We start from the raw sequence: 27291 nt of genomic DNA, 5'->3' as shown, positions 1-27291 counted from the left end.
AATACAATTCAACGTGAAAGCAAATCTTACTTCTCAAATGGACCAAAGTAACTTAGGCACTGTATAACTACAAGTTAAAAAAGGAAATTTTAAATGTAGCACACTGAACCTTCATAATGCACATTTAAAAACCACTCATGTAAAACCAATTCCATTATAAGCACATTATTTAAACATGGTAACTTTTATTTCCAAGGGTAAGTACATGAATGGTAAATTAAATATGGTCAATTTAAATTATTCTGTGTAAAGCAAAGATTTTTATGCTTATTAAGGCAATTTAATAATATTTAAATAGTTAAATACAAATTGACAATGACATTAAAGAATAAAATCTCATTTATTATTATACTACCTTGTAAATTTTCCAAACTCCAAATATTCTCACAATATTAAAACTAGCTTCAAATACTTTCCACCACATCTTTTACATTAAACATCCTGAAAAAACCACAATGTTTATGTAATCAATTTACAGTGATTATAAAAAAATTAGCAAGAAATTAAATAAAGTAGGTCAACGTGGTTCTCCCCCTACCTCAAACAATAAAATACTAGCACCATCCCAAATATAATGATTTAAAACTCCATGTTGGCTCTCTCATTTTAATAACTAAACAGAAATTATTTTCCAAAGCACAACTGTTAATATGCAAATTGGTTTACAGGGTAGTTCTTATAAGCAACATTTTTTTCCTTGCATTTTGTTCCAACAAGAAAAATATGAAGTTTAAAAAAATTAGGAGTACTGCAAATAAAGCCATAGAGTCTATTAGCAGTGAGTCCCAACCGAAGCAAAGGTGGACATTTCACGACGGATGGTACTGAAAGGGGAGAGTTCAAGCTCTGTGGTGTACTCATTGTCATTGTCATCGCTTGTCACCGTTGAAGACTTCTGGATGCATTCATCACAGCAACAACAACAACATTCCATAAAGGCCCGACTGAACGGTTTGCAAAGACAGAAAAGGAGGACTGGGGTCACACAGGACTTAAAGAACAAAAGAAACTGGCTAATGAGGTGGAGGAGATCCATAGTCTGCCGAGAGACTCCTGTGGACATGTAAGCAGTCACAATGTTGCAGATGTTTTCAGGAATGATGCAAAACCCATACAAAATGGTCAAAGCCACCACTGTGCAGTTCATCTGACTTTCCAGCTGAATTTGTCGCTTGTTCCCTCGTGTGCAAGCCTTTTCTGCTCGTCTGATTTTCCTGGCTGTTACCAGAGAACAGGTAATAGTGAAAAGAGTAGGCAAACAAAAGTAGCAGCCAAAATACCACCAGAGTCTTGCACCATCATATGTGAGAGCTAATACATAAATGGTATCAGGTAATTCAGTAGAGATCTTTACCATGCACCGTTCCCCAGGTGGGCTGCCACTAAATGCAGAATCTTCCTTTGTCAACTGGCGTAGAACGACCTCCGGAAGTGCCAACAACAGAGCACCAACCCATATAACAGCCAGTTTGGCAGTTGTTGAAGTACAGTTTTCAATCATCTCATAATACATCTGTACATTAGTGGCAGCACGAAATCGGTCTATACAGAGGGCACATAGTGTGAACGTAGTGACTCCAAGAGAAGCTACCTGTATGGGAGAAAAGTGAACACATTTTTTAATATGGATGCTGTCTGAAATATATTTTAAAAATATAGGAGATGACTACAGGCTAGATCCCAAGCTGTTAACATTGTATACAGCTTGTATACAGCAACGTCACAATAAAATTCACTAGTAAAATGTCTGTTTATTTGAATATTTTCCATTTAAAAATCCTCCTTCCTCATATATCAGGTGAAGTTAGTTGCATATAAAATGACTCCTATTTAAAAATACCAGGACTATTAAAATGCAAGAGCCATAATGTAATTTACTATGCTATGTTTACCTTTAAAGACGTTCTGCCCATGAATTTATAGTGCTGTAGTAAAAGGGCCAGCTTTCCAATGGTATTTAGGTGCCCAAAGATGCAGCTAGATGTTTAGAGGGATTTTCAAAAGCAAGGGAGGGGGCCTAACTCCTTTGAAATCAATGAGATTTAGGCACCTAATCTGCTTTGGCACATCTGACAAATCTTGCTGGGGGTGGGATTCACAAGGCTGACTTAGATGCCCAGCTGCCTTTTTTGCCACTAGCATTTACAAAACGCCGGCTCGGCTGCCACCTAACATTGTAGGCACCTGAAGTCCGTAGGGGCCAGATCAACAAGAGGATTCATCTATCTGCCATTTTAGGATTGTGCTGCCTGTGGAGCTCTGTTTGAAAGCTTTCTCAGGCCACCTAACAGATACAAAACATACAAAGCACCACTGCCAGAGGAGAAGGCTGCAGTGCCCCCTCCCCCAACCTTTCGCTTAGTGATTCGGGCACTCATGCAGGAGACCTCGCTTCACTTCCCCTCTCTGCCTGAGGTAGCACAGGGATTTGAATCTACATCTCAGATCTCTCAGGGGACTGCCCTAATCACTGACCCATGGACTATTTAGGTCAGGGGTAAGGGAGGTGTCTCAGTCTCTCCTGATAAAGCCATTCCACTTTGTATAAATAATTAAACATTCATTGGGCCAGAAGAAAAAAAGGGAGAATGACTCTCGGGCCCAGTAATTAGAGTGTGCCTCTGGGATGTGGGAGACCTACCTCCCTGCTCCAACAACTACTGAATTATTTGAACAGGCAGCACATATTTTGTTAAAGCAGGCAAAGCTAGAACTGGAACTTTGGCCTCTCATATCCTGGGTGAGTGCTCTAAACGCAGGGCTATGAGAGATGAGAGCAGGGATGCACTAGCACTAGCACTAGCAGCCACTGCACCATCTCCTTCTCAGGTTTTCTTGAGAAATAACTGACCTGATTTAAGTACCTATGAGAAAGGTCATGGCTGTAACCCTCCAGCAAATGCAGGCACTTCCCTCCACCCCAGACGTAGGCACCTAACTCTCTATGAGAGGTGGAGCTTAGGACACACCCCTCTTCTCAGTCTTTCCTACTGAGTTTAGGCAGCTCCCCACTCAGCACGCTGGCTTCTGTTAATCCTTTTTATAGGCACCAAATGCACTTTAAGTGAAGCCTGGATGCCTAACTTGGGGTTATAAATTCCACTTGGTGGCAGGGCAGAGGTGCTGACTTTCCTCCTTCCTCTGGGGTGCTCAACCACTGCTCCTCCACAGTCCCTGCCCCCACTCCACCCCTTCCCCAAAGGCCCCCCCTCTGCTGACTGCAGCGGGTGGGAGGCACTGGGAGAGAGGGGGAGGAGCTGAGCAGTTGGGCTGCCAGTGGGTGCTGAGCATGCACAATTTTTTTCCTGTGGGTGCTCCAGCCCCAGAGCCAGTGCCTATGCAGCAAGGCACGTAAAATTTAGGCACTGCAACTCTCAGTCTAAATCCCCCCATCCCCCTGCGAATCCCACCCTAGATGCTTAGCTACATATTTTGGCATGTAAATACCTCTGAAAATCTGTCCCAAAGAGATTTAGGATGAAATCCTGACCCTGCTGAAATAAATGGCAAAACTCTCATTGATTTAAGTGGAGCCAGGATCTAACCCTTTATCTAGAATATTGCAATTAATATTCAAGATGTGGAGAAATTGGAGAGGGTCCAGAGAAGAGCAACAAGAATGATTAAAGGTCTTGAGAACATGACCTATGAAGGAAGGCTGAAAGAATTGGGTTTTTTTAGTTCGGAAAAGAGAAGACTGAGAGGGGACATGATAGCAGTTTTCAGGTATCTAAAAGGGTGTCATCAGGAGAAGGGAGAAAACTTGTTCACCTTAGCCTCTAAGGACAGAACAAGAAGCAATGGGCTTAAACTGCAGCAAGGGAGGTTTAGGTTGGACATTAGGAAAAAGTTCCTAACTGTCAGGGTGGTTAAATACTGGAATAAATTGCCTAGGGAGGTTCTAGAATCTCCATCTCTGGAGATATTTAAGAGTAGGTTAGATAAATGTCTATCAGGCATGGTCTAGACAGTATTTGGTCCTGCCATGAGGGCAGGGGACTGGACTCGATGACCTCTCAAGGTCCCTTCCAGTTCTAGAATCTACGAATCAGATCACAGGAAAATTTTGGCTGAATATCATGTCCTAGTAGCAGAGGCTATTGCACTCTAGGATACAGGCCAAGAGTAGAGTTACCAGATAGCAACTGTGAAAAAACAGGAGGTGGGGGATAATAGGCACCTATATAAGAAAAAGTCCCAAAAAAAGGGACTGTCCCTGTAAAAATGGGACATCTGGTCACCCTAGCCAAGAGGAGTAGTGGATGCCCCATTGTTCAAGCAATTTAAAACTGGACTAGACAAAGCTTTCAATAATACACTATGAGGAACAATGTTGCATTAACAGAGCAATGGACAGGATGACTCATCACATCTTGTCTAGCTCTAATATCTGTCATTCCACGTGTAAGTAGGGATCTTGTACTGTCACAAAAGATAACTCCCTATCATTTTATATTGTTTATATTTCAGTTCCTAAAGAAAAATTTGTGAGAAGACCATATACATTTTTAGCCTAATCCAGCTTCCAATAAATTCAACTTCAATTCAAATGCAAAACTTCTGTTTACTTCAACTGGAGAAAGATTACATCCTTCAATTTTGTTGTGGTGCACTCTAACCCATTTACTCTCATCATTTTATAGATTGCTGCTGTGCCTAAAATGTCCTGGTGCGAAAGAGCAGTGAAGGTATGTTAATAGGAATTGTTAAATGATTTTCAAGTTCATTTAGAAGAATGCTACTTGCATAATAGATTAGCCATGTCTGTTATTAACTGGTAAAATATATGGAGATATTGGGCAGCTGACAGTAATTTCTGCTTACTCAAATTCAATGTGCAGTGAGATAATTAAGATTCTATAATGGTGCATTTCAAAATGCATTCTTATTTCCATCATAATTTTGAAATATTCTTGTTTATATACATTCCATTAAAAGTTCTGCAAAGATAGATAGTGCAATTATACGCAATTATATAAATGTATCATTCATGTTGGCCTTGAGCATTTAATGGCCATATCTGATTGCTAAAATTCAATATCACTGCAAAATATTAGACCTTTGGGATTAAAACTGTTAGGCACTAGCTTAGTTGGGCAGCTTCCTGAGAGAGGGAATGAGTAAGATGCAATCTCTTATTAATTAACCTGCAATGGGAGGAATAATTAATGACGACAAAGCAGAACTGTAAACATTTTAAATCGGTGAAGCTATTAATTTTGAGAATTAAACTATCTGATAAGGCTCAAAGAAACGCTTGGTAATACTGGCAAAAAACAAAAATAACTAAAGAGAAATTAGAGTTACAGGAAAATCTTTGATAAGCATTAAAAAGTGGCAATGATTAAATGAGCTAATAAAAAGAATTTTCATACATCAGGGCTGAGATGTCACAGTGGCAAATTTACAGTCTCTGATTTTTGTCTCTGAAACTTAAATCTTTTGTGTATTCTTGACATCAACATCTTTAACCACCTTATCTTCCAACACAAATACCAAATGGATCAACACACAGCTCTTAGCCTCTTGCCAAGAGTCTCTACATATGCAGAGAAGGGAATGCTCCTGAGTCTTAAAATGGTGAGGGAACTGCAAAAATCAGTACAGGGAAAGAGATGCTGGCTTTTTTTAAGTAAACTTTTTTTCCTCTTTTTTAATGTCTATTCTAACTGAGTAGCATAAGCACCTCCTTTTAGTGGTTTCAGGGTCCCATTATAGATTATATCAGGTTTTGCCATGGCTAAAAGATTAGATGCTGCAGTTAGAACTGGACTAATGAAAGAAGGCATGTCTACCATGAACAAACATAACCTATGAGGTTCCTGTCATGTTAATTGACTGACGACTTAGCTAGGAACAGGGGAAGTCAGCTTTCCAAATGCAACTGTTGGTTTACTCATGAAACATGCTAAATAATGCCAGCATGTGTCTGGCTCATGCAGCGGTTTCCTATCTTGCACACGTTAATGAATGTAACGATTCCATGGAAAAAATGGTAAAAAACCAAAATGCAGTGGAACACTCTAATCTAAATCCTTTCCAGCTCCTCCAGAATAGATACAAATAGGAATTCACTCTAACTGCCTTGCTTCAGGGCACTGACTCATTTCTGGGGTCTGACTGTCCCCCCTGCAGGATAGGAGTAATGTCCACTGAGATCAATGGGTGTGTGAGGGGGGAGAATTTGGCCGCAGGGCATTCAATCTACTTTGCTATGAACAGTTTTACTTTAAGTGTGTGCCTCCATATTAACAAACTGCATGTTAATCTTCAAAAACATGTCACAGTAGTGATATGAATGAGTTAAACTGACAAAACTGGGGGGACATGGATATCTATGAGCTATGAGCCAGTCGTGCTCAACCTATTTACCATTGTGGGCCGCATATGCAGCTCTCTCTATATACTACCCGTATGGCTCTGAGGATGTCACATGGGTTGCAGCTATGTGCTGACTGGGCCCCAACTGGTCCGTGGGCTGAAAACCATTGCTATGAGCGAAGCTCTATCTTTAACCCATGGCGGTATGCCTAGATAATTGCGGAACGCAGATAACTCACTGTAAACAGAACTCCAGTCAAGAAGTATAACCGGGTGAGTAAGGACAGAAGTACAGATCTTCAAATGGTATAAATCTGTGTTGCTCCATTGGCTTTGATTTACTCCAGCGAAGAATCTGGCCAAGTGTTTCAGTCTTTACTGCAAAAACCTGATTACATTGACAGGTTTCAGAGTGGTAGCTGTGTTAGTCTGTATCAGCGAAAAGAATGAGGAGTACTTGTGGCACCTTAGAGACTGTAAAAGCAGCAAAGAGTCCTGTGGCACCTTATAGACTAACAGATATATTGGAGCATGAGCTTTCATGGGTGAATACCCACATCGTCAGATGCATGCTGCTTTTACAGATTCAGACTAACAAGGCTACCCCTCTGATTAGAAACTGTGTTATACAAGTTTAAAACTGGAGCACCACAGTGGTGAATCAGGCCCACTATGCCTTTGATTTTATACAATATACACTTTTAAGTTAGCCGGGCTTTCCTCACTTAATTTTCTGATTTAGTTCCATGTGGATCTCTTACATCACAGAACTTTTTCCTCAATCCTTAGATGTCCATGAAGACACCAGCAGGCAAGGCTCGTGTTTCTCTTATTAGATCAGAACTGAAAGTTCCACATTTCCAATTACATGAAAACAAATCTGACATGCTAAGAGGAAAATAAACTCCCCCAACTGTCTTGTTCAGTAAAACCTTAATTAGGGAAGAGGAGAAAATGACAGATTTCCCCTCCTTCTCACCAACAAAACATACCCAGAAAATACTTTGCCATTAAAAATATCTCATTGATTTTCATGTTGTTTGTTTAAAAATATTTACAAGATATTGCACACACACACACACAAGATGTACATTAAAACAGGATTTTATTGGGCAGCAGGGCTGTCCTTCAGAGTTGGCATAGCCCTTGGATCACTAACTTCCTAGTCATTAGTCAATCTTTGAGTCATTAAACAGTAACATTAAATTCATGAAAACATTCACTGGAGGAGTAAGCCAGCTTATTGCATCAGTTCTCTTCCCCCTGCCCTTCTGTGCTAGTCTACCAGTTCCCATTCATTCACTTCAGCGGTTAACTGAATGTTCTAAAGCTTTTATCAGCTGATCCTACTTCTATTTCTGGCCACTTTCCCACGGCGTTCAGTCCTCACCTGCAGAACTTTAGATGTGGATCCTCCAGTTGATCAAGGGAGAGATGCAAATTAAATGAGTGGGGAAAGGCAACAGAAATAAGACTGGCAGAGAGTATTAAGGAAGAATTGTTGAACAAAACAAAAATGTAAATTAGGTCATGACATCCCGACCTGGGGGGCATGACCTTTCTTTATGGCTAGGGCCCCACCAAACTCATAGAATCATAGAATAGAATATCAGGGTTGGAAGGGATCTCGGGAGCTCATCTAGTTCAACCCCTTGCTCAAAACAGGACCAATCCCCAACTAAATCATCCCAGCCAGGGCTTTGTCAAGCATGACCTTAAAAACCTCTTAAGGAAGGAGATTCCACCACTTCCCTAGGTAACCCATTCCAGTGCTTCACCACCCTCCTGGTGAAAAAGTTTTTCCTAATATCCAATCCAAACCTCCCCCACCAGAACTTGAGACCATTACTCCTTGTTCTGTCATCTGCTACCACTGAGAACAGTCTAGATTCATCCTCTTTGGAACCTTCTTTCAAGTAGCTGAAAGCAGCTATCAAATCCCCCCTTGTTCTTCTTTTCCGCAGACTAAATAATCCCAGTTCCCTTTGCCTCTCCTCATAAGTCATGTGCTCCAGCCCACTAATCATTTTTGTTGCCCCCTGCTGGACTCTTTCCAATTTTTCCACATCCTTCTTGTAGTGTGGGAGCCCAAAATGCCTTCTTGGCAACAACGGTACACTGTTGACTCATATCCAGCTTCTCATCCACTGTAACCCCTAGGTCCTTTTCTGCAGAATTGCTGCCTAGCCATTCAGTCCCTAGTCTGTAGCAGTGCATGGGATTCTTCCGTCCTAAGTGCAAGACTCTGCACTTGTCTTCATTGAACTGCATCAGATTTCTTTTGGCCCAATCCTCTGATTTGTCTAAGTCCCTCTGTATCCTATCCCTACCCTCCAGCGTATCTACCACTCCTCCCAGTTTAGTGTCATCCGCAAACTTGCTGAGGGTGCTATCCATGCAATCCTGAAGATCATCAATGAACACCCTTGGGGCATCCACTTGATACCAGCTGCCAATTAGACACAGAGCCATCGATCACTACCCATTGAGCCTGATGAGAAAGCTGGCTTTCTATCCACCTTCTAGTCCATTCATCCAGCTCATACTTCTTTAAATTTCATGGTCGTGAAAAATGCGTCATAGACCGTGAAATCTGATCTCTACTGTGAAATCTGGTCTTTTGTGTACTTTTACCCTATACAATACAGATTTCAAAGGGGAAACAAGCATTTCTCAAACTGAGGGTCCAGATCCAAAAGAGGGTTATGGAGGGGTTGCATGGTTATTGTAGGGAGGTTGTGGTATTGCCACCCTTACTTCTGCACTTCCTTCAGAGCTGGGTGGTCAGAGAGTGGTGGCTGCGGGCCTAGGGTCCAGCTCTGAAGGCAACAGCACAGAAGTAAGAGTGGCAATACCATACCATGGCATCCTTACTTCTGCACTGCTGCTGGTGGTGCTGCTGCCCTCAGAGCTGGGCTCCTGGCCAGCAACTGCTGCTCTCTGGCTGCCCAACTCTGAAAGCAGTGCCACCGCCAGCAGCAGCACAGAAGCAATTGTGGCAATACCACGACCCCCCTACAATAACTTTGTAACCCCCCCACTACCCCTTTTTGCGTAAGGACCCCTACAGTTACAACACTGTGAAATTTCAGATTTAAATATCTGAAATCATGAAATTTATTATTTTTAAAAGCTTATGACCATGAAATTGATGAATATGCACCATGAATTTGGTAGGGCCCTATTTATAGTTACATGGGAAGGGGATCTGGAAACATTTTCTGTTGTGACATGGGGTCACTATACAGAAAATACTGAGAGCCACTGGATGAACTGATTCTGAACTCAGAATGAGACCTCATTAGCCCTTGCCTGCACACTCCTGTCACATCCATAAAGAAACTGTAAAAAAAAATTTCTGAGGGCTTGTCTACATCAGAAAGTTGCAGCGCTGGTGAGGGAGTTACAGCGCTGCAACTTTGAAGGTGTACACATCTGCAGGGCACCACCAGCGCTGCAACTCCCTGTTTGCAGCGCTGGCCGTACTCCCGTTTTGTCTCGGGTGTAGAGGATCCAGCGCTGGTGATCCAGCGCTGGTAATCCAATGTAGACACTTACCAGCGCTTTTCTTGACCTCCGTGGAAGGAGGAAGCCTCTGGTAATCAAGCTGGTCTCCTTTCCCGGTTTGCTCTCTCGTTCCCGGAGCCCAGAGCAAGCAGGTCTCCTTCCCTGCGGTTTGCTGGGTGGCTCCGGGAACGAGAGAGCAAACCGCGGCGAAGCGGGTCTCCTTTCCCGGTTTGCTCTCTCGTTCCCGGAGCCCAGAGCAAGCAGGTCTCCTTCCCTGCGGTTTGCTGGGTGGCTCCGGGAACGCGAGAGCAAACCGCGGCGAAGCGGGTCTCCTTTCCCGGTTTGCTCTCTCGTTCCCGGAGCCCAGAGCAAGCAGGTCTCCTTCCCTGCGGTTTGCTGGGTGGCTCCGGGAACGCGAGAGCAAACCGCGGCGAAGCGGGTCTCCTTTCCCGGTTTGCTCTCGCGTTCCCGGAACCCCCCTTGAAGCCGCCCAACAGCGCTGCAGTGTGGCCACATCTAACACCACTTGCAGCGCTGGTTGCTGTAAGTGTGGCCACTCTGCAGCGCTGGCCCTATACAGCTGTACTAATACAGCTGTAACAACCAGCGCTGCAAAACTTTAGATGTAGACATGGCCTGAGACTTGATAGTCTATTCTCCTATTTTGACTGCTCTATATGCACACCAACTCTTCGTTCTTAGGGTATTTTTAATGCAACATCCTGCGGTGGCACCTAAATCCCTGTCATTTTTGCCTTCATTAAACAAATACAATCAGCTCAGTATCTGCAATATGTTCTATGTCTATTATACTCTAAATATTGCAAAGTATTAAGTTATCTTTTTATTATTTAATGTTTGTGTTGAATGAAGGGGGGAACAAATTATAGCTGTTACAATGAAACAACAAAAATACAGAAGTAAAATATAAATCCTTGTTCCTCCTATGATAAAATGATACTTAACATTTGTTCATTGCTCTATGTTTTTAGATGTGCTGCATACAGTGATGCTACTTTGCCTATTACTCTGGTCCAAAATGAAATAGTCCCATGCCTAGAGTTGATTAGAAACACAATACTCATCTCCTATTAGTAATCAGCATTTGTATACTGGAGGAAGAGGCATATCAAGTTCAGGATCAGAAAAGCCCTGTGTGAATCATGAATGTTGGTATCTAGGAAATGTTCTGCAGATGTATATAATGTGGCTGCTCCTCTGTAGTAGCAAAGAGCACTTATCATGGTGCTACCTGGCACACTGCTCTGTATTTGTTACCCTTTCATATGTCCTGGTGGTGCAGGTATTCTGTGCTGATTTCAGGTGGCTGTTCTTGAATTCTGCTAGAGGAGATAGTTAACCCTAGTGTCATGACCCTGGAACTAGACATTACTGCACCAACTCTTCATCAAGAACAGTAAGGAACATGATGCTTTTTCAGACTAAATGATTTTTATTGTTTCTTTAGAAAAAACACCACACAATCATTATTTTTTAAATTTGTAATAGATTCAATTTTTAGTTCCCTTTCTTCTTTGAAATCTACCAATAAACGTAAGTAAACAACACTCAGACTTTTAATAAAGGAAACAGCAGTTTTCTTAAGTGAAGCTCAAACTCTTCACCATTCTAGATGAGGTGTTCATGACCTGATTCTTAGCACTAGCACCATGACACTATTGTTAAACCTACCCGTTCATCCTTAACAAGAACACCTTGTCACACAAACACTCAGCATCTGTGAGAGAGGACAGCCCAGTGTCAAGACAATATTCAGTGGTGCCTGTGATAAAGCTGCCTTTTTCTTTCTACAGTTGTGTGACAAATATTGCTGACCCAATTTTAAACGTAGTCTGACACAAATTCATTTCCATGCTGAAATACTGCATACAAATTAATGCCAAAAGCAAATTTTATGGACAATTTATAAACCCCCTGAAGACAGAGATGTGTAGAGGAAAGAAACACTGACAGAACACCAAATACACCAGTGCTAGTGGCTGATGTCATCATGCAGCTATAAAATGAAAACGTACCAATTTATTAAAAACTTTTTAAAAAATTATTATTTGTTAAATGCAGAAGATGCTATGCCCTGTACCAGTCCTTGCCCTGGAAAGCTCAAAATATTTAATGTATTTGTTTTATTAATGCCAAATGTATCAAACAAGGCTGTATGAACAGCCTTGGAACAGGCACAGAATGGCCAACTTTCCCATAAATGTGCCTCAAATTTGCAATAATGGGACCAACTCTGGGGTAGAGAGAAAGTAATCAGTTTTCCAGGCCAAATCAATCTTTACACTTGCCACTAAAAATGATAATTGTGTGGTGGCTTTAGTGAGCTGGAAGTTGCCTGCCAGAAACTGGACTGATGCCACTAACACACTGTGTATAGATCAATGAACAAGGCATCAGAAGACACTGACTTTTATTCACTACCAACCTGAGCTGGATTCAAATCAGCACCTGAAGGGTGATATGTTCTATACCCCTTTCCCATTCCCTGAGCAATTAAATCCCTCAAAAGGTACCCTATTTCACTAAAGAATGTTATCTCTATTTTCAACCTATCTTAACCAAACCAGTCACATTTCTATTCTAACCTCTAAATGCAGGACGGACACATACAACTAGAGAGAAGTTCCAATTAAAGTCTGGAAGTTGGGGGCAGTTTCTAATCATGGTCACCTTAAACAAGTAACTGTGGCCTTACACAAGTTACTTAACTTGTCTGCTTCTAGTTTCCAAACTATAAAAATCCCACTTCACAGCAGGCGTCTGGGTTCCATTTAGTTAATGTTTGTGAAATGCTCTGAAGAAGAAAAGTGCAAGTATCATTAATATTGCCGGTCACCATACTTCTTTCTATTAAAGCCTAATTAGGATATGAAAATGAAAAACCAACCATGGAGTGCATAATGATGCTCCATTGCACAAAGGGGAATGGATACACCATCTTTTAGCATTCCTGAGCTTTCGTCTAATTCTTCTCTTATAGCAGTGAGATTCACCCACACAAGATGAGGCTGAGGGTCTCAATGCCCAGAGGGGAAGGACCTGCCAAGGCCAACTGCCTTTACAGTGCTGCTTGAACCCTCTTACCTTCTGGCTCTGACCTGAGTGCTGCTCCTAAAATCCCTTTTAGAGAGTACTATCAAGGAAAGTGGATGGGAAAACAATGTATATTATTCAAGCCAAAAATTTCATGTAAATAAAAAGTGGAAGATTTTCAGAGGTGCTGAACACAAAGTTAAAAAGCAGCACACAGAGTTGATGGCATTCCTAGCTTCTGCACCCTCCCAAGCTACGATCCTTAGGGGCTCTCTCCCCTCTCATTAAACATGTGTAAGGGGCATTGGAGCCTTTATTAATCAGTTTATTTCTCCTGAAGGTGTTCAATATTCTTTTAATTATTTTCAGTTATGTAGTTGAAAAGACAGCTACAGATGACCCAAATGTGGCAGATTTACGGGGCAGAAATGCATGCTTATGCTTTCCTGCACCAGATCTTTAATAAATGTGGAAAGTGAACTTTAAATTAGATGCTATTAAGAGGGCCAACCTTTCAGAAATAATGCTGGAAGCTCAGACAGAAATTTTTTTTTAAAATAAATCTATTTTCACAGAAGTGTTTCCCAATTTTATAATTGCTTGTATGTGCTTGTTAAAAATTTTCTGCACAATTAACATCCATTAAGCAGCATTATTAGATAGCAATTAGGCATAAATTGCTAAACTAAGACTATTCAATATAGTTCATTGCGTTAGTTAAGACTTTTAAATACAGTACAAAGCAAGCTTGAGTCACCTTACAGTTACATAACTTGCTCTGGCTAATCAGATATTCTTTACTGAGCAACTTGTTCTATGCCCCTTTGAAACTACAGGTGGGTTCAAAAGCACACATGTGACATAGGACCATACATCCTGTCACTGAATTAATTGTTTAAATGTGTATAAAACTAGTTGTTGCTTATGGATTTCTGGAAGATTGTATCTCTCTCACCTACTTAAATCAGTAACATTTACATCAGAACAGACAGTTTCTTGTAACTTTCTCTAGTTTATAAAGTATTCAGATCTTTTGCAAGTCCAAACTTGTGATAATATAAGCAATTACATTTTCAAGAATGATGTGGCTATACTGTGCAATTGTCAGATAATACAGGACATAAAAGCCATTTTAAATCACTGACATGTAACAGGAATCAGCATTACAATGATAACAAAAAATATTTCCTATTCTGTATGAAAATGCAGCATAGGAAAATTAGGATGTGTGAAATAACACTATAGGAAAGTCTTGATATATTTTAAATATAATAGATATTAATTTCATTGAAATGGATACTGCTTATTCATTTAGTATATTAGTTACTGGCAAATGGGACTTTTAAAATCACAAAATTCAATTTTCTGACCATCAATATATTCACTACTAACCATCCATTCTCAACAAAACAAATTTGGTTATTAATAACCAAATTTGTTTAATGTTTCTACCTCATAAATTAGTATTTTTAATATTTTATTTTAAGTTAATGTACTATGGAAACTGTTGACCACTGGACTCCACTGACTTAAATTAGATGCATCAAAATGTAGCACACCACCCAGGAACACCAATAATACACTGTGCCTAATATAAAGAAGTGATGACAGCAATTTTAATGGCTACATGTCTGATTCTAATCCCTAACATATATCACCATTTACTTATGTTTTATTCAATGCACCTAAGTGATGTGGAAATTGACAGTATAATTAGTAATGAAAAAATAGTTTCCTGTGTGCCTAATAAACCATTTAAGGACCAATTGATCAACAGCTGTTTTTTGCTCACCTACCCCATACTTTAGGTAAAGAAATAATGTTATACATATAGTGTCAAAGGCACACAGTACAGCTTGCCAGAATTGTGGGCTACACACTATCAACAAGCTTCAGTTTTCTGCTTCCAGTAAATAAATAAAGTGGAGAACCTGAACAGTAGCAGGAGTCTAGCCAGATGGCTGAAACCTTGGTTGGCAGAATGTCTGAACAGTTGCCAAGACGTTAGGAATTAAATGGAACTTGGGTCATTTTTTAAGAAAAACCAAATAATAATTGGGGGATTTGGAAATAGAAGGATAAGTTAACAGTGCACATATCACATTCCCGGGTCTTTGACTATAAAGGCACCTCCCTCACTGCATGATCAGCTTTACAAGAATAAAGACTTAAACAATTTTAAAAGATACTTTCCCTTTAGGGCCCCAGGAGGCAAAAGAAGTGTAATAGAATCACCTTAAGTAAGAGCATTAACTTTTATCAGGTTGTATGGCTATGTGAGAAATATCCAATTATTAGCAGCTCTGAAAAGCTGCCAATATATTCCTCAGTTTCTTGTGTAACTGTGGGTGGGGCAAATAAATTAATTTTCCATTCTTTAAAAAAAGTTTAGGGAATGGGAGAAAATTCTTCATTGCAAGCACTTTTGGCAGTAAAATAAGCTGATTCTGGCTGTAATTAATGTGCACAATCTCCATACTTAATATAATTTTTAAAAATTGTGGATGGAAAAATGACAGGAAAAGAAAATTGTCTTTTGGATGTGACATACAGAAGACTACGTAATCATACTGTTCCAAACATTGCCTCTACACACCCGGTGGACAATGACTCTATTCAGTAGCTGTCAACATACTCTGCTAGTAATACATAACAAATCTGAGTTATGGAAAAAAACATGGACGCACAAACTATACATTTCTTCTCACTTTGCTACCAGAGGCCTCCTCTTTCTGCAGAAATGGTTGCTGTGGATGGGATAAGAATCCCTATGTCTAAAGTTTACCAAAGAGTGTAAGTTTGTAAGGTACTTTGGGAGGAAAGGCACTGTATAAATGTAAGCTATTGTTATTATTATGAACAACTGTAATTACCTCAATGTATGGAATGATTTTGCATGAGAAGTCTGCCAGCAGCCACTTTTTGGTTAGCTCCTGAAAGATCACCAGAGGCAGGCAGAAGAAGATGATGAGGAAGTCCCAGAAGGCCAGATTGGCCAGCAGGGAGTTGGAGATGCTCCTCATGTAGTAGTTGTGGCACACGATGCACATCACTGCCATGTTGCCCATGATCCCGATGCCGAAGATCACCACGGACAGGCACATGACCGCATAGGCGCCGTACGACTCCTCAGTCAGGGGGTAGAAAGGGTTCTTGAGCCGGGCCCGGCGGCTTGTCCCATTGCTGCGGGCTCCTGCGCCCCTCTCTAGCCCATCACGGGAGGAGCCATTCAGAGGCAGCAGCTGAGGGGCATCCTCCTCCTCACCCCTGGCTGGAGGGCTGCCCAAGGAGCTGTTTAAAGGCTTTGCCAGGTTGCTATTCTTAAGGCCCTTGGTTTTCCCTCCCACTCCTTCCTTGCCCCTGCCCTGCAGCTCGCTGGCTCCTCTCCTGCTCCTGGCAATGCTCCTGGCAAACCTCTTGGGGCTGTGCCTTGCATGGCTGCTACCTTCCTCCCCGTGCACTGCAAGCCACTGGAGAGCAGAGTATCCTCCCATCCCCATAGCTACCGATCGGTCCGTATTCACCTCCCCCTCGCCAGGATCCTGCCAAGGAGTATCAGGCCGCCCCCTAGGCTCCACGGCAGGAAATCCACTGCTCCTGTTCCTCACGCCCAAGCGAAGGGCAGCTTCAGCAGCAACGTCCCTAGCACCGTGCAGCTGGGCAGCCTCTTCCGCCGCTGCGTGTGGTGCTGTTGCTTTGGATCTGCGAACAAGCGCTTTCTGCCAGGATCCTCTGGCCCCGTTTCCTAAACTGATTCCGCTGCCAGTCTGGAGGCTGTCCTCTTGCTGGAGCAGCCCAGGGGCTGCCTGGCGCCGGGTCGCAGGCTGAGCACCTTCCCTCTCGCCATCTGCTCGTGCCAAGAGTGCCTGGGGGCCAGGCACCTGGGCGAAGGGGGTCAAAGCTCCGAGCAGCTGCAGGATCAAGACGAATGCGAAGGGCGCGCGGTGGAGCTGCATGGCGGTGGGGGTGGTGGCACGCGGTGGCTGCCCCTTTATAAACAGCTGCTGCCCAAGGTGGTGGCGTTGGGAGTTGGACCCATGTCACTGCTGCTGACAAACACCCGCACACCGGCTCCAGCTGCACGGAGAAAGCGGGGGTGGGGAGCAGCAGAATGGGTATTAATCAAGGACACCGTTGATCCCTTTGCAAGTTTCAAGTTCGATTTATTGCCGCAGAAAATGTACCGGAAAGAGAGAGACCAGAAAACAAACGAAGGAAAAATAAACTGCACACCGAAGAGGGATCTGGTCCCCGCCAGCCTGGCGGGACAACCTTGAGAAGTTGCATCAACGTCTCCGAATTAATGTAGCAAGTGCAAACGCTAGAGGAACCCCCCATCCAGCGCTCCGCCCTTTCTGTGGTAACAGTTGCACCGGGTCTTGAGCTGCCTATTCACGTTCTCTCGATGTTGGCTTCATCCCGCAGGCTTGTCTTTATTGCACAGAAAGATCTCTGCGAACATACAAGTTCCCTCCCCCGTGCCACATCATTGCAAACACTAATTCCTCTTCACCAGCGCCTGGGAGTAAACAGGTTGCTGCATGCAGCCCAGGGTGCTTAAGAGATTTGCAAAACTCTTGCTGGGATTAGCGATCGCATCTGATAACACCGCAAGGCGAAATTAGAGCATGAAATTAGCCCCGGCCAAGCGGCTCCTCCTGCCTGTTGCAAGTTCAGAGGGGAGCAGCAGCAGCCCCGGGAGTTCCCCGCTAGTAACGTGTTGATCCGCTGCTTCTCCTTAGCCACCACGACGGGCGTGAAGAAGGGGCGGCGAGAGCCGCCGGGCCGGTGGGAAGAAGCGAGCCGGCGCGGCGCTGCATGGCCAGAGGGGGAAAGCTGCCTGCGAGCGCTGGCTCGGCTACCGCTGCCTCAGTCTGGGTGGCTCCTCTGCTCCCTCCCTTCCCCTGGGCGAGCTCGCGCCTCACGGAACCCTCCTGCCGCCTGCGCGCCCCTTTGTAGCGGCTTCCACTTGGGGGAGGGACGGGGGCCCGCAGTGCGCAAGCGCCTCTCCAGGGGCCCGGCACAGCGGCTCTTCGCGCGACCTGCTGCCCCAGATGGGAGTCGCGGCAGGAGCCGCAGGCTGGAAGAGCCGAGGGGTGACTGCGCTGCTCGCTTCCGCTCCGTGTGCATAGGAGCTGGGTCCTGACCCCCCCTTCCCCGGACAAGACGCTGCTCCCACCCCACCCAACCTAGGTAGACCTGCCTGGCTCACAGGGTTAGATCCGTGCAGGAGCTGCCCGGACATTGTAGGCGCAGCAGCAGCCCCGGGGCTCGCTCCCTTGCTGCTGCCCCACACGCCCCACTGCACCCCCTCCCCTCGTGTTCCTGGCCTCTTGTAATTCTCCAGTCCCGCCACCCCCGCTGCTGCCCACTCTCCGTCCGGCTACTGTTGCTGCTGCTATCTTCTCCCTGCCTGCAGCCCTCCTGTTCCTTCCTGTCCCATCCTGACCCACTTCCCTCCTCACACCTTGGTCCCAAGCCTGCACACCGGCCAACGCACGTGAATGCTTGCGGGTGGCAGTGGAGCTAGAACAGAGGCTTTCCTGCTCCAACAGTTAAGACCTGGATGGATCCCATCACCTGCAGGAGAATGGCTGGCAGTGGTAGGGCAGAAACCTTCGTGTTTACATGCACAGTAGAGTGTGACCTGCTGGGTGGGGGAAAAGCTTCCTGAAGGAACCACTGATTTTTTCTTTTTAAATGGAGATTTATTATTCCCTGCAATTGCAGCCTCTGTCATTTGAGCATCAAATAGCTTTCATCTATGTACTGTCAGAACACCCCTATCAGGTAGGGAAGGGTTCTCGTATCCCCAGTTTACAGATTGAGACCTGAGAATCAGGCTTGCCCATGGAAGACTGTGATAGAAGAAGGAATTGAACTGGGGTACTGGAGTCTCTGGCTCCCACGCTAACCACTGGAGTAGTCTGGATTTGGAGAGGGGAGTGCTCCCCCCCAGGAGAAGATGTGCATCCAATGGTAAGGATGGCAAGAATGAAGGCCAGATTAAGGCATCCTGGGACGCTACATGCAGCAGGACACAGGCCCCCCAAGACCTCCCCTTTTTTGTTGTGGTCCCTCATCCATCCTCTGACTTCACCCCACTTAAGAGTGTTAGTGGCAGGGGCCAAATACACAAGGGAAGTCTGTTGGACCATGGGCCTACCATTAGTCTTTGAGCATGTTAGGGCTTTCTTCCTTCCCAGACAGGCAAGAGTGGCAGCAGGGTTCCCTCCCCTCAGGAGTGGCAGGAACTGTGGCAAGGGAGCTCTCCTCCCAGAGAGGTTGGGGGAGCAGCATGGGGTTTCCTTCCTAATAAGTGGAGGCATCTGTGCAGTAGCAGGGGCCCCAGTACTTTCCCCAACAGCTGGGGTATAGCTGTTTGAGTCAGTGGGCCCACAGCACTCTTCTGCTCCACAAAGAATCCTCTGCTGGGGTGGTTTTGGCAGAGCCACTAGAATAAGGAGTCCAGGAGTTAACCCTGCATTTAGATAGTACAGGTCAAACCTCTTAGAGCTGTTGTTTCAGGCTGTCTGCAGACTCTAGTAAATGTCACTGCATTGGTTACACTCAGGTTTTCAACCTTTTCTCTATAATCACAAAGGCTAGAAACTTACTTTTTTAATTAAAAGAAGAATTCTGGTGTAATTGCATGACTCCAAGAGCTGGGGTCCTAGAAGAACAAAGTGTTCCTATCTGTGGACTGTGACTCTGGGTATGTCTATGATGCAATTAAACACCAGTCGTTAGACCTTGTCAGCTGTCTTGGGCTCATTGGCTCAGGCTGCGAGGCTATAAAATTGCAGTGTAGACATTTGGGCTCAGGCTGGAGCCCAGTCTGAGGGATCTCACAGGACAGTGTAGACATACCTTGTGAGAAGGGTCTGCTCAAGGCCAAGAAGTGCTATGGCATTACCTTCCCCCATGGAGGAACTTTCCAGAAACTCACTGCCCTGATGATTTCAGCAGGTAAAGCTTGAGAAAAGGAACGGGAAGAGAATGGGCGCTGCCCAGGCAGAGTATTAGCTGGTGGAGAAAGGGATATCCAAGGATGGAACTATAAATTTAAGCCTTTTGGTGTAAATGTGCTTGATGCTAGCCCAGCAGCAAATAAGCATCAGCAGATCCTCAAGGAGAGGCAATTGTTTGTGTTCTAAATGTTTGGGGAAGGCAGGCCCAAATGTCTCTCTCCCTCTCCTCATCCAGACACTCTTATATTCGTTTATATATGGAAAATCAGAGACTTTCCTCCTGACTCTCATCACATCTCTCAGATTTCCACGAAATTCCTGCTCCTTCTCAGTGCGCCACAGTTGACCACCCTCAGGCACACTAAAATCTCCACCGAAATTGTTTTAAAATGCAAGTCCTGGCATCCCTGTTATTTCAGTTTTTGTCCAAGTTTAACCCTTTGCAGACATTATATTCCCCTTGGTCAGCCCCCAAGCATTTAAAAATATTTCTGGCTCTGTCCCAAAACAAGCCTTCAAGCCACTCTTTTTTCACCTTTCTGCCAAGTCCCTTGTCCATTCAGTTCAACTTACAAAAACAAGGTAGTTAAAGCACACCGATCACCCAAGGCATATTTTATAATTGTGAGAGCAGGGACTAAAATCAGGACCATGGGCCCAATCCTGTGAACTCTCCCCCTGGGGAACTCCCACTGAAGTCTTGGAGTTCTGCAGGGAAAGTGTGGAACCCTTACTGAATGGGGGAGCAACCTAATGACAGATGATGTGGAAAAAGCTGAAGTACTCAATGCTTTTTTTGCCTCAGTCTTCACAGACAATGTCAACTCTCAGACTGCTGCACTGGACAGCACAGTATAGGGAGGAGGTGAGTAGCCCTCAGTGGTGAAAGAACTGGTTAAGAATTATTTAGAAAAGCTGGACATCCACAAGTCCATGGGGCCAGATGAAAAGTATCTGAGGGTGCTGAGGGATTTGGCTGATGTGATTGCAAAGCCATTGGCCATTATCTTTGAAAACTCGTGGCGATTGGAGGAGGTCCTGGACGATTGGAAAAAGGCAAATATAGTGCCCATCTTTTAAAAACGGATGAATGAGAATCTGGGGAACTACAGCCTCACCTTGGTCACTGGAAAAATCACAGAGCAGGTCCTCAAGGAATCCATTTTGAAGCACTCAGAAGAAAGGAAGGTGATCAGGAACAGTCAACATGGATTCACCAAGGGCAAATTATGCCTGACCAACCTGATTGCCTTCTATGATGAGATAACTGGCTCTGTGGATATGGAGAAAGTGATGGACATGATATATCTTGACTTTAGCAAAGTTTTTGATATGGTCTCCCACAATATTCTTGCCAGCAAGTTAAAAAAGTATGGATTGGATGAATGGACTATAAGGTGGGTAGAAAGCCGGCTAGATTGTCAGACTCAATGGGTAGTGATCAACAGCTCGATGTCTATTTGGCAGTCAGTATCAAGCGGAGTGCCCCAGGGGTGGGTCCTGGGGACCGTTTCGTTCAATGTCTTCATTAATGATCTGGAGGATGTGATGGATTGCCCCCTCAGCAAGTTCGCAGATGACACTAAGTTGGGGGGAGAGGTAGATACACTGGAAAGTAGGGTTAGGATCCAGAGTGATCTAGACAAATTGGAGGATTGGGCCGAAAGAAATTTGATGAGGTTCAACAAGGACAAGTGCAGAGTCCTGCACTTAGGACGGAAGAATCCCATGCACTGCTACAGGTTGGGGACTGACTTGCTAAGTGGCAGTTCTGCAGAAAAGGATCTGGGGATTACAGTGGATGAGAAGCTGGATATGAGTCAACAGTGTGCCCTTGTTGCCAAGATGGCTAACGGCATATTGGGCTGCATTAGTAGAAGCATTGCCAACAGATCAAGGGAAGTGATTATTCCCCTCTATTCGGCACTGGTGAGGCCTCATCTGGAGTCCTGCATCCAGTTTTGGGCCCCCCATTACAGAAAGGATGTGGACAAATTGGAGAGAGTCCAGTGGAGAGCCACAAAAATGAGTAGGGGGCTAGAGCCCATGACTTACAAGGAGATGCTGAGGGAACTGGGATTGTTTAGTCTGCAGAAGAGAATAATGGGTTGGGATTTGATAGCAGCCTTCAACTACCTGAATGTGGGTTCCAAAGAGGATGGAGTTAGGCTGCTCCCAGAGGTGGCAGATGACAGAACAAGAGGCAATAGTCTCAAGTTGCAGTGGGAGATGTCTAGGCTGGATATTAGGAAAAGCTATTTCACTATTAGGGTGGTGAAGCACTGGAATGGGTTACCTAGGGAGGTGCTGGAATCTCCATCCTTAGAGGTTTTTAAGGCCCGGCTTGACAAAGCCCTGACTGGGATGATTTAGTTGGTGTTGGTCCTGCTTTGAGCAGGGATTGAACTAGATGACCTCCCGAGGTCTCTTCCAAACCTGATATTCTATGATTCTGTGTGGTGCACTTGCAGGGTTGGGCTTCAGATTTCCTTGGCTGATATTAAGCTAAGAGGAAGGCTTAGAGTAGCCCTTGGTGCCTATGTATCTAGGGCCTGATTCAACTTCAATTGGAATAACTGGGACTGTTACCATTGACTGCAATGGGAATTGGATCAAGCCCACAATGAAGAATGGATCCTTCCATATTTGTATCATTATTAACTTATTATTTTTTATTTGTGTATGTTACAGTAGGGACTAAGGACCAGATCCTCAAAGGTATTTAGTTGCTAAATCCCATTGTTTTTAATGGGACGTAGGAACCTAATACCTTTGAGGATCTGAGCCTAACTACCAGAACCAAGCTCAGAACTTGCTTTGCAAGGCATTGTACTAATGCATAGTAACAGAAAGCCCCTCGCCTGAAGAGCTCTGAAAATTCTCAGTTACCCTGAACCCCCTCTTTACTTTCTTTGAGATGTGCAACAGTGGCAATTTTAAGAGATTTCTAGACTTGAGAACAAGTATAGTGCATCAGGCACAATCATGTTAAATGTTCCATAATGTTAATTAAGCCATTTCTGTCTCAGTAATGTAAAGAATACCTAGGATTGCTGAGGGATCAAGAAGATTCTTATGGTGCTTAATAAATAGCAAGTCTTATCTAAGAAAAATCTTTATGGTCAGGGAAAAATATGACCATCAGGAAAAGAAGAGCAAGGAAAATGTATTTTTAATTTTTTTCATATTTTTCCTGTTTGATTCTGTGCTCAGGTGGTGCATAACAGAAGTTGATGATAATGAGCTTACATTTATGGCGCCTTTCTTCTTGAAGGCTCCCACAGGACATTATAAAGAGATATGATAAATTCAGTGCTTGTTCCTAAAGGATAGTGGTGTTAGTGAGAGTGTTGCTTCTAGCTTTCATAGGGAAACAGTAGACAGGAGTCATCAGACACATTGCTCTTTTGTATAATTCTGGTATCAAATATGGATCAAAAAGAGGAAAGTTAAGCATTGTTTGGTTTACATCACTGATCCTTCAATGGTGAGGTGAGAAATGAGTAATGCTTGACTTTCTCTGTGTCAGCATTCCTTCTGGCTTATATAATAATACCGATAACTGATTTTTTTTAACACAAAACAGGGCCCATAAATTATTGCTCTTTGCTGACAATTTTGCTCCATTGTTGTACTTCATTAAGTATTTTGTTTGGTGGAAAGGACACTCAAGAGCAGGAATAAAGATTTTTTAGGAATCTAGCCACATGGTCATCTCATCTGAATGGGTGAAGATCTCCCCTTGTTTCATATGGCTTCCATATCAGTCTTTTACGGAGATCTCTAAAGCTTTATTCTTGCCAGGACATTCATGTAAAAGAATTGCCATCAGAGGAGTGATTTCACATAGGGGCACTTCCTTATTTTACTTGGATGTAGAGTCTTGTGTAGGTTTTGGTTTGACGTGGTGCTTCTTATCATCATTATTTGGCTCTCGCAAACTATAATGAGTCTCTTTAATTGGTTTTTAAAACAATTAATTTGTCATTACAACTATCCTCACTCTACCCATTTTCTGTTGCAGAGCTTGACCCCACAAAAGGTTCAAAAAGGTGTGTTTGAAAATTTGATTTTCCATGGTTTCAAATACTGCTGTGGTCCATAATGTTTCCGGTCTTTTACTTTACCAACCTGGTAACTTTCGTATTTAGCTCTTCTGATAAGATCGTCCATTAAGATTAATGATATTTCTTTCACTGCTAATAGTATCATTCTACTTCCAATTCAGAAGCTTTTTATCCCTCTGTAGTGTTCTGTTCTGCTAAAGGAGTTCTACAAATTGTCACAGCCTCTGTGCTAAATCATATATCATCTTAGAAATAGACTGACAAAACAAAAGAGGATTATTGTATTTATAACACGTAAAAATTAACTTTTCTCTGTTGGTTGGGACAAGTGAAATTTGGTTTGGAGGTGTCTTTGCAGCCAATATATATGATGATAGGAAAGACAATAAAAGAACATAATCCCTTATTAAAGCACGGAAGTATGGCATTTGAAAGGTTTCCAAGGACATACATTACGCTCTCTTGGTGTCCAACTACTTTTCAGCTATGGTAAAGAAATCAGTAGGATCTCAGTGTCTACAGCCTGCTTTTTTGACATTTCAGACACTCATTCTCTTGAGGCAACTTAGGGCTTGTCTACATCACAAAGTTGCAGCGCTGGTGAGGGGGTTACAGCGCTGCAACTTAGGAGGTGTACACATCTGCAGGGCATCACCAGCGCTGCAACTCCCTGTTTGCAGCGCTGGCCGTACTCCCGTTTTGTCTCGGGTGTAGAGGATCCAGCGCTGGTGATCCAGCGCTGGTAATCAAGTGTAGACACTTACCAGCGCTTTTCTTGACCTCCGTGGAATAAGCAGGTATCCCAGCATACCTGAGGAAGCCTCTGGTAATCAAGCTGGTCTCCTTCCCCGGTTTGCTCTTGCGTTCCCCGAACCCCCGAGCAAGCAGGTCTCCTTCCCTGCGGTTTGCTGGGTGGTTCCGGGAACGCGATAGCAAACCGCGGCGAAGCTGGTCTCCTTCCCCAGTTTGCTCTCGCGTTCCCCGAACAAGCAGATCTCCTTCCCTGTGGTTTGCTGGGTGGTTCCGGGAACGCGATAGCAAACCACGGCGAAGCTGGTCTCCTTCCCCGGTTTGCTCTCGCGTTCCCCGAACCCCCGAGCAAGCAGGTCTCCTTCCCTGCGGTTTGCAGGGTGGTTCGGGGAACGTGAGAGCAAACCGCGGCGAAGCTGGTCTCCTTCCCCGGTTTGCTCTCGCGTTCCCCAAACCCCCGAGCAAGCAGGTCTCCTTCCCTGCGGTTTGCTGAGTGGTTCCGGGAACGCGATAGCAAACCGCGGCGAAGCTGGTCTCCTTCCCCGGTTTGCTCTCGCGTTCCCCGAACAAGCAGGTCTCCTTCCCTGCGGTTTGCTGGGTGGTTCGGGGAACGCGATAGCAAACAGCGGCGAAGCTGGTCTCCTTCCCCGGTTTGCTCTCGCGTTCCCCGAACAAGCAGGTCTCCTTCCCTGCGGTTTGCAGGGTGGTTCGGGGAACGCGAGAGCAAACCGCGGCGAAGCTGGTCTCCTTCCCCGGTTTGCTCTCGCATTCCCCGAACCCCCCTTGAAGCCGCCCAACAGCGCTGCAGTGTGGCCACATCTAACACCACTTGCAGCGCTGGTTGCTGTAAGTGTGGCCACTCTGCAGCGCTGGCCCTATACAGCTGTACTAATACAGCTGTAACAACCAGCGCTGCAAAATTGTAGATGTAGACATACCCTCAGTCTGAATGTGTTATTATGCTACAGTGAGAAAGAATTTTTGCTATCTAATGAGCTCTGACCAGTGTTCACATCCTACAGCTGGTCAATGAAGAGGGGGAAGAGTAAATCTACCTAAAGTAATGTGTGTACTTTGTTGGTTTCAGACCCTGGCACATTCATCTTGCTCACTGTAATTACCGGATCCTTTCTTGTTATCAACTCTCTCATCTGAGAGACACCTTTCCTCGCTTTAGATAAACCCAGTTGTAGAGACAACTCCTCCCCTTATATCTCTCCTGTTTTGACACATTATTTTGTCAAAAAGTCTGAGTTTATATAGAACGGATTTCTACTGAGTAGAGTCAGTGGAATTTCTCATTTAGGGCCTGATCCAAAGCCCATTAAACCAGGAACCTTTCTATTGACTTCAATAGACTATGGACCAAGCTGTTAGTTCAATGGTAAAATGCCAATTTTGAAAAAGAGGGACTCAAAGTTCCGTCCCAAGATAGGGAATTACTTATGCTTACTGCTGTGATTCTGCATGGATTGAACTCTATTAGGCAAGCATATGACAATTTGAATGTGTGGATTACTGTCCCTGTATAGCTTCAGATTTTAAACTATAATACTTTTCCTCAGCTCTCCTTTTCGAAGGTCTGAGTTTTCTCTTAAAGAACCAACATCACCTGTTCACATCACTGAGGCTCAGTAGATCTTTGTTTTAAAAATTATTCTTGTTTTGAAATACAAATCTAGCCATTAATCACAGATAGGCCCTCTGGTTTCTGCTACTTATAACAAAACAAGTGATATACATTCCACAATAAAATACAACCGATTACTTACATTTCTGTCCTATTCATTGTCCATGAGGCAGAACAATAAATTGTGCATCTAATAACATAGGTTATAGCAAGCATACAACAGGGAATGAAGAAGGAAAGGAATGAAGTTGGTCCATTGCTTATTTATATCAGATAGAAAAGGACGCAAAATATTTATAACAGTGCATTTCCTAGTCAGAATGTAGATTGAGACAAAGAGACTGAAAGCACATCTTCATCTGCACCACATGACTCCATTTCAGACACCTGTGTCTGGTTTCATTTCTTTTATCAGTAATCTTCAGAAGTTTCTGTGCAGAGAATACATTCCCAGACAGAAAAGTCTTATTATTCTACATCTCCCCTAGACCTTTGCAAGAAACACATGGGATGAGGAGATTCCTTCATCAGTAAATCTATTTATAGTACATACAGTATTTTTCTCCTTTGCTGGCTCATAGAATTCAGATCAGGAAAAAATAGTGAAGTCTTTTTTTTCTCTTTCCCTCCCCATCTCTCGCTCCCTCCCTCTCTCTCTTCTTCTTTCAAAGGGCATCTAAGATTTTCTCCCTGGTACAAGAATCAACAGGAGATACAAAAGGGCAAGAGAGAACTTGTGGATGCAGGTTTAATCTTTTCAATATTTTGCAGAATCCAGTGCCATCTTTCAACATACACAAGAGCATTCCCACCAGAGCCAGAATTTTAATTTCTACAGTATCCCCAGAGGAGGCTTTTTCACTTCAGGGATTTTTATCTCTTTTTGTTCTCATCTTCTTTTATACACTTCAGCCGACTATCCCTGTTTCACCAATATTTTTAATTTCATGAAACGCAGATCTGGTTCCACTCTTCTGTGACCTCCAGGCTT

At 43.8% G+C, this 27291-nt stretch overlaps 1 protein-coding gene across 1 annotated transcript; it reads right to left on the bottom strand.

The window, feature by feature from the left end:
* Positions 1-321: 321 nt before the first annotated feature.
* GPR37 (G protein-coupled receptor 37) lies at positions 322-17837 on the bottom strand. The gene is made up of 2 exons (XM_050936210.1): positions 15756-17837; positions 322-1591 (listed from the first exon to the last, which is right to left on the bottom strand). The coding sequence occupies exons 1-2, from the start codon at positions 16836-16838 to the stop codon at positions 773-775; spliced, it is 1902 nt and encodes a 633-aa protein (XP_050792167.1). The 5' UTR covers positions 16839-17837; the 3' UTR covers positions 322-772.
* Positions 17838-27291: the final 9454 nt, after the last annotated feature.

The sequence above is a fragment of the Gopherus flavomarginatus genome, chromosome 1 (assembly GCF_025201925.1).
Source record: "Gopherus flavomarginatus isolate rGopFla2 chromosome 1, rGopFla2.mat.asm, whole genome shotgun sequence".
Classification (NCBI taxonomy): domain Eukaryota; kingdom Metazoa; phylum Chordata; order Testudines; family Testudinidae; genus Gopherus; species Gopherus flavomarginatus.
Note: the sequence above shows the minus strand (reverse complement) of the source record. Positions and strands in the feature narration are given on the sequence as shown.

Coding starts and splice junctions, on each gene's coding strand:
- GPR37 (XM_050936210.1), bottom strand. CDS start 16,838: ATGCAGCTCCACCGCGCGCCCTTCGCATTCGTCTTGATCCTGCAGCTG. Junction 1,592..15,755: donor AAATCATTCCATACATTGAG/GTAATTACAGTT, acceptor TCTCCCATACAG/GTAGCTTCTCTTGGAGTCAC.